We start from the raw sequence: 7831 nt of genomic DNA, 5'->3' as shown, positions 1-7831 counted from the left end.
GGAAGAAGAGTTAAAGAGAATGATTAATGTACTTAGCCCATTCGATAATCTGAAGGACTAAATTATTAACCCGTTAAATAAGTTTTATTTTAGTTTTTGTGATCAGTTTTAGTGTTTAGGAATAACAATGATTTTGACTATTTTCTTTATAATTAGAAGGGTTAACTCTTAATCCTTCTAAATAGGAGTATTAGTAAATCCCTCATTTTGAGGGGTTACCTTAACCTTCTATATTTTTTATGTTTGATAAATTATAAAGGATTAATTCACTTTAACATTTTTATAGATTTTTTGTGTTTAGCGGTTTAAAAAAGGGTTAAGTCTTCTTAACCTCTCACTTAACCCTTTATCAAACGGTACCTTTGTGTTCTCTATCTTGGGATTAAAGCAAGACAAACTTTTGTATATTGTGTTTTGGAACATATGAAACTTAATGGAGTTCATGGTAAAAGAGGAGTAACACTTTCCGCTTGTAGGCAAAAACCATTTCAATATTAATGATTTGGTATATTTTTTATATATATTCAAAACCAGTCACGAACGTGCTCTAACTGCCAGTCTACACATTAAAAATGCGGTCAAGCGTAACAAGATCCACAAGTTATTAAACTTACTTTGTAAAGAATTAAATGGAAAGCTAAAAAAATAAGGGAACAGAGACGGCGATAGTTTCGGTCTTTATTCATGAATGAATTGTTCCGGAAAAGCTGACAAAAATAAATTCTGGGTACTGAACGTAGGCCCACAATAGTGGATTGGGATCCTCTGCTCGTCAGTCAATAGTCACGCACAACGAAGTTGCACTCTGACGTCATCCATGACGCAATCTTTTCTAGAGATCTCAAAACCCCATGACCTGGGCCATTCTACTCCATTCCCAAAACACTGGAAAAAGAAAGAGAAAAACACCAAAAAAAAAAAAAGGAAAGGGGGGAAATAGAAAATCATGGCAGGCTCTCAGTGCTGCGAGAACCCACCGGCCCTGAGCTCCGCTTGCGGAGGAGGCTCCGTTGTTGAGAGCTTTGGGGGCCTCAAGAGCTACATCAATGGATCTCTTGATTCCAAGCTCGCTATCCTTCTCGTCTCTGATGTTTTTGGTAATGAACTAAATCCTACCCATTTCATTTTTGGTGCTTTTTTTGTGTGTAAATTGGGCTTTTTCTTGAGGAATCATGATATGGGTTTATGTTGGTTTGGTCTTTTCTCTAAACCCTTTGAGGAATCATGATATGGGTTTATGTTGGTTTGGTCTTTTCTCTAAACCCTTTAGAAGAATGCAATCGATATTGTTAATCAATATATATATATATATATGAGAAATATGAGTATGCTTGATACCAAATACAAAAAGTTTTGCTTGGTAGTGAGGGGTCACATCTCCCTCCTCCCTCCGCTCATTCAAATGGGGGACCACATTCACATGAGTAATAAGTGGATGGGATATGACACATCACTACCAAGCACAAATTTTGTGCTTGGTACCAAGCATACCCATATTTTTTTCTCTCTCTCTCTCTATATATATATATATAATTTTAACGGTTTTGAATGAATAGAACTTTTCACATGGCTCGATGGAGGGTCAAACGACGACGGATTCACCCCCAAACTTGGTGTGTTGGGGTTTTAGAATATGTAGATCAAGTTCAACGGAGCGGATCATCCATAATGTCGCTCAATCATGTGATTTTAGAGACGTCAAGGAGGAAATCCCCTCCTATGACAAGGATACCCATTAATCTCTCTCTATATATATATATATAAACAAGTTTCTTATAACGAATATTTTCAAAAATTGTTGTCATAATTTTTTATTGTGTTTGAAACTGATTAATGTTTGATCATCTTTGTACAGGATTTGAAGCTCCGAACTTTAGGTATGGAAGATACTGAAAATTTCACTCTTTCAGAATCCATAATATGACATTTTTGCTCAGACAAGCCTGTATTTCTTTTTTAATTTAAAACTTCTACTGTATCCAATTCACCCCATTCTTGTAACCCTTCACTGATTCATAAAATACAGGCTGAGGCCTATTTGCTCTGGAAAAATACCTTTGTGTCTCTGTTACGGCTTGTTTTGAACTCCAATGACAGGAAAAATTCGTGCTATGTCAGGGCATTTTCGAACTAATGTACATACATGTGGATGTGCTTTTTATGTTACTTTTGCTTCTTACCATGCTGTGCATATTTATGTAAAAAACTAACAAATAATCACATAATTTCCACTCAATAACAACAACAACAACAACAACAACAACAGCCATTTATATTTTATAAAACTAAACATACATAAAAATAAATGTGTCTATACATGTAGGTACACATGTGTGTATATATATTTATGCATATGCCCAAGTGTACACACACGACTAAAAATAGTTCCATAATTGTATTAGTGTTCTCTCTCTCTCTTTTTTTGTTTTTTGTTTTTGTTGGGAAGTGCATTTGTTTGATAATGTTTATATAAAGTTAGTTTTTATGTTGAATTTCCAATATAACTTTTTTTATCTGTTGTAAGCAAAGATGCTATTTCTTATACAAGTATGTGGAAGTGATCTGTACGACAGAAAGGTTATTTTCCTTAAGAAATATTAGTTTTGTACTTAACATATCTTACCTTGCATTTTCCCCCCAAACTTTTAATAGCTAGCAAAATTGTTATTAAGTGACCACCTCTTTTCCCCTTTTCTTTTTCTACACCTAACTGATAAGGTACCGGAGCTCTTGAATTGAACAGGAAGAACATTGAAAAAGTTCTACTTGCTAGCTAGCTACCAACATGGGCTTTTATATTCCTATCTGCAATAATATTTTCTTGTAACAGGAAGCTTGCAGACAAAGTTGCAGCTGCTGGATATTTTGTTGTGGTTCCTGATTTCTTCTATGGCGATCCATTTGATCCTGCTAAGATGCCTATAAAAACCTGGGTTCAATCTCATGGCACGGTTTGTTCTCTTCACGAATGTAACTATAGATTAAGTTGTATCATTATGGTTTTTACTTGACAATTTGAATAGTTGTTCTGGCTGTAATTTAATAATGCATGCACTTACACTTCTACCTTAGAATTTCAAGCTTGACCGTCTGATTCTGATTCTACATAAACTGTATGCCGTGGCCCTACAGACCGATTTCCAAGTAAATGTTGCTCCAACAAAACTAACTAGTAATTTGGATGGTCCAACATGAATTTTGAGTAGCTGTGGAATTAAATATTTCAAACATTCACATACTTATGAAATGCCAATGTTTCAGATATCTGATGGGATATTGTCATATATATGTTTGATCTATAGTCACATCCAGTTTTGTCAATTGCCCTGTTTTATTTGGGTTAACTGTGATAGATCCCATATCCTATTGCTCAACTGGGGACAAACCCCCTGTAGTTATATTGCTGCAGAGAGACCCCTTAGTGAGATTTTTTGACTCTTTACCCTCACAGAAAGAAATTTTCTTTTTGGTAAATAGACCTCCTGAGAAAAGAGTCAGACAAATTCACTAGGGGAGTCCACCCGCAACCGTGCTATAGTACAAGGGGTCTATCTGCAACAATGGAACACCTGGGTCTATCCACAATTGGGCAATAGTTAGGGGGTCTATCCGTAATTAGCCTTTCTTTAGGGTAATGTTGCTCGGGTATCATTTTATTCATGGAAAATTGGAGTTCTCTTCTTGACCTTTTCCAGAACATGTTCTAGACAATCACTGAACTTCCAAATTTTATTATGGTGTATAGGAGAAGGGATTTCAAGATGCAAAACCAGTTGTTACAGCATTGAAAGAGAGAGGTGCTTCTGCAGTTGGAGCTGCAGGATTTTGTTGGGGAGGTAAGGATTCTTTTTCCTTTTGATAACAACATGTTCTCGTAAGTCTTCCTGATCTTATCGTTAATTGTGTTTTCAGGTAAGGTTGTTGCAGAATTAGCAAAGACTGGTGACATTAAAGCTGGAGTGATGTTGCACCCTTCGTTAGTCACTGTAGAAGATATCAAAGGTTTATGTCATATCAATACATCAAATTCTAGTTGAAGATTCTGATGAACTAAGCAACTTTTATGTAAAAAAAAGTGACAAAAAATTTTGGATTATTTTAACCTATTCGCATGATTGTTTTTATTTGTTTCAATTTTTTAGATGCCTGTTAATTACTTGCTTCTTTCCAGAGATCAAATCGCACATTGCTGTACTTGGAGCTGAGGTTGACCACATCTCTCCACCTGAACTGTTAAAACAGTTTGAGGAGATTTTGTCAGCCAAAAAGGAGGTAAAACCATTTATCCTTTTGGGGGGAAGATGTCATGTCTCTAGATCTTATGGTGTTACTATGATTATTGAGTTATCAGCTTCAATGCAATTCCATGTGTCATATTTTCTCCTCTAGACTCACTGTTAGGTTCAGTGAATCATTGGAGGCTTGCTTCTCGCGTGCATAAACATAGACTATTTATTTGGAATCATTGGAGGTTTTTATCCAACGATTCTGGTTATGGAAGCTCGTAACTGTACTTGTTAGTCACATAAGTATGCGCCTTAGAACCTCAATATGACATTGGTTACAACACATTTAAATGCATACTCATAAAACAAGTAATTGCAGTTGAGAAGGCATTGAAATATCATCATCTGAGGNTTTCATCATAAAAAATATAACCATATTATTTTTTCTATAACGTCATGTACTTGGTAAACAAACACAGAAGTATGCATACAGGAAATTGAAAATCAAAGGGTAGAACATTAGGCGTCCATGTTGCAGTTGATTTTCTCTGAGGGTAGTGATGTCAGCGGTATGTTCATTAGTATGACAGCTACTAATTCGCTTTAGATATGAATGTTGTGTTGTAGTGACTGCGCCGGGTACTTTTACGTTCATCAGATACCGATGGGTGATTAATCATTCATAAAATCTACTGATCTTATGAATTGCTCATCATGGTGCTGGTCTATAATGCCTCCTCAAAAGGATGTTATAACACCAAATAGTACTCCAGTGCACGCGATGCACGCATGAAATCAAACGTGGGGGTTGTTGTAGTCGAGTGTCAAATTTGGGTGCATTTTGTGATTTGTTCCAAATGTGAGAGAATTCCCTCTAATTTTGTCAGTGTGACGGAATTTTCGTTGATCTATACAAGTTGTGATTTGGTGGTTTATTCAAGCGTGAGAGCATTCACAACTACTTTTTTAATTGTGAGGATATTTTCGGAATTAAAAGAAAGAGTGGCTCACAAAGACCAAAAAGGAGTTTTTCTTAATATATGGTATAGATTCATCAATGGTAATATTATTATTATTGTTGTTGTTGTTGTTGTTGTTATTATTATTATTTTGGGAGGGAAACTGAAAGAGATCATAAGTTGTCTGCTGCTTGTTTGTTTAGGTTGAGAGCTATGTGAAGATCTTTCCAGGGGTGTCACATGGATGGACTGTACGTTATGATGCGAACGATGAGAATGCTGTGAAGAGGGCAGAAGAAGCTCATCGAGATATGATGGAGTGGTTTGCAAAATATGTCAAGTAGAGCTCCTGGAATCAGGCATCTTTGAAGTAGAAATCTATGATACTCAGAAGTATTAGTTGCATGTGCACGGTGCAGAACTATGATACTAGTGCAGAACTATGATACTATGTTATGAATTTGCATCCTCTTAGGGGGTGTTTGGTTCAATTTCTATAAATTATAAGAAAAGGAAAACACCCAAAATATAGATTTCCTTGTATTTCTATAAAATTTGTAGGAAAAGTTTATAGAAGTCAAAGAGTATCATATTTCTTGTTTTTTGCTATTTCTTTGTTTGGTTCGAAGTATGAAAAAGTTTCTAACTTTATAGAAAATATGTTGTTTTCTTTTTCTTTTGTTTGGTTAGTCTAACAATGCTCAAGAGAAATCACATACGGGAACAGTATTGGTGTACTTAATTAATTTTTTAATATATGCGTCAAATGTCCTGGTGTTTTTGGTGTTTTTCGCCCATTTTTAGTGAAAAATAATTTTTGTATACTTTATAGAAAATTTTTTTGTACATTTAATGTTTAACCAAACATAGTTTATAGAAATCTACAGAAATCTATTATTTACAATAACGTCATTGTCAAGTATTTTCTCAAAACTTTTCCATAAAATAGGTGAGCCAAACACCCCCTTACCTTCTTATTTGACACTCAAGAAATTATTCTTAAATCACATATCATTTATTATATTTGACATGGATATGATTCGCCCTGCACAATGTTCTTCGGTTGCCTTCCTTCACAGCTGCTTGCTTACTTATGGAGCATTCCAACACTTTGAGATCACTGCAATAATACTCTACGGACAAAAGTGCCTACAAATATTCACATATTTAGGAGGCAGTATAGATTACGTATGTAGACCAAATGCTTCATATTTGTCTATGCCAAGTTCGCGTGCATTTACACAATACTCTCCAACATGAGGAAATAGTAACCAAAAAGACTTGAGGGTTCAAAAAATGCTTGCAACCTACATGATTACCCTTCTGAAGGCTACATTGGCTTAAGTACTTGAAAAGTGCAGAAAGTAGAGAGTTACAACGCTGCGATGCTATTTCCTTTCAGGACAAAAAATTTGCATCGGACGATGAGCAACCCCAACTAGATTGCCATATGAAGAGATAAGATGCTTGTTCGTGAGTACATCAATTTAGATGCTCAAATGAGACAAATCTTTCAAATAAAAAACTGAACATATTCCTTAATGAAACCCACCCAACCTCATATTCAGGTTTTTCCAGCAGTATGTTTCACATCACATCTTAAAATAAATTCCTTTTCCATGAAAGAAGAAAAACTAGCGATGAGAATAATGAAACTGAAGTATCACCAAGTGCACAGTTTCTTCAACTTGACATATGTCAGTAATCTGGATCAAGTAATTTTCAAGCAATACAGCAGTTTGTAAGGCAACCAAAAGAGTCTAGGCAACTAAAAACATAACAAATCAACCACCGCGTGCTTCTCTTCTGGTGGCATCATGAAGTATGTCAATATCAACTCCATCAGGTGGAAGCTGAACATACCTGACAACAGATCCCCTGATGAAACAGTTTCTAACGGACAACTGCACAACAAGAAAATTTATGTTAGCAAGTGCATTGATGGAAGAGTGAAAATTTAATTAAAAAACTCCTTACATAAAAAACTTTCTTTTTCCTGGAGTACAAATATGAAAGAAGCCCAGGCCAAAACCAAATACATTTCTAAGTGATTGCAGAACAAGGAGTTTAAGTTTGAAATATGGAATCAGCAAAACGTACACAACCTTAAGTCAAAAATAACATAAAAGGGAAATGGGGAAGTTAGATGTTAGATGATCTAACATACGGTTTAAAAACATATATAACAACAACAACACAGCTTTAATCCCAAATTTTTCGGGTCCATTACGTGAATCCTAATCTTCCATTCAATTCTATTAAGAAGTTGTGTTACCATGTTCATAGCTTTGCACAAACTATTTGAGATCTGCATCTAATACAGACCAACTAACAATATTGAAGTTTCCCCTCCTTCAGTCTACATCTTGCCTCCGAACATATCTAAACGACACAACCAATTTTTTCATTCTAGAATCAATAGAATAGTAGGAGAAAGGAAAAAATATAAAAGTAAAAGCACAAAGCAGAGTGAGATACTGAAAACACGATGATAAAGCAAGCTGAGATTCACCGGATCTCCAATTTATAACTACTGACAAGCCATCTACCTTTGTTTCAATCCCCATTTTCTCTCCTTTTCCCTGCCCCTCTCCTCGTTCAAATATAAAACTCCCAGCTTTTCTCTGCTATAATTCTCCATCTCCT

General features: G+C 35.4%; 2 protein-coding genes across 2 annotated transcripts in view; one reads left to right on the top strand and one right to left on the bottom strand.

Annotated features, from left to right (window-relative positions):
* LOC109849198 (endo-1,3;1,4-beta-D-glucanase) lies at window positions 875-5855 on the top strand. The gene is made up of 7 exons (XM_020419012.1): window positions 875-1097; window positions 1856-1877; window positions 2831-2951; window positions 3746-3836; window positions 3913-4002; window positions 4172-4272; window positions 5389-5855. The coding sequence occupies exons 1-7, from the start codon at window positions 947-949 to the stop codon at window positions 5527-5529; spliced, it is 717 nt and encodes a 238-aa protein (XP_020274601.1). The 5' UTR covers window positions 875-946; the 3' UTR covers window positions 5530-5855.
* Window positions 6697-7831, bottom strand: part of LOC109848735 (sm-like protein LSM2) — a 6161-nt gene continuing 5026 nt past the window's right edge. The window contains exon 3 of the mRNA XM_020418387.1: window positions 6697-7089. Coding sequence (XP_020273976.1) covers window positions 6970-7089 — 120 coding nt within the window. The 3' untranslated portion in view covers window positions 6697-6969. The remainder of the gene's footprint in view (window positions 7090-7831) is intronic.

The sequence above is a fragment of the Asparagus officinalis genome, chromosome 7 (assembly GCF_001876935.1).
Source record: "Asparagus officinalis chromosome 7, Aspof.V1, whole genome shotgun sequence".
Taxonomy (NCBI): Eukaryota; Viridiplantae; Streptophyta; class Magnoliopsida; order Asparagales; family Asparagaceae; genus Asparagus; species Asparagus officinalis.
Note: the sequence above shows the minus strand (reverse complement) of the source record. Positions and strands in the feature narration are given on the sequence as shown.

Coding starts and splice junctions, on each gene's coding strand:
- LOC109849198 (XM_020419012.1), top strand. CDS start 947: ATGGCAGGCTCTCAGTGCTGCGAGAACCCACCGGCCCTGAGCTCCGCT. Junction 1,878..2,830: donor TTTGAAGCTCCGAACTTTAG/GTATGGAAGATA, acceptor TTCTTGTAACAG/GAAGCTTGCAGACAAAGTTG. Junction 2,952..3,745: donor GGGTTCAATCTCATGGCACG/GTTTGTTCTCTT, acceptor TATGGTGTATAG/GAGAAGGGATTTCAAGATGC.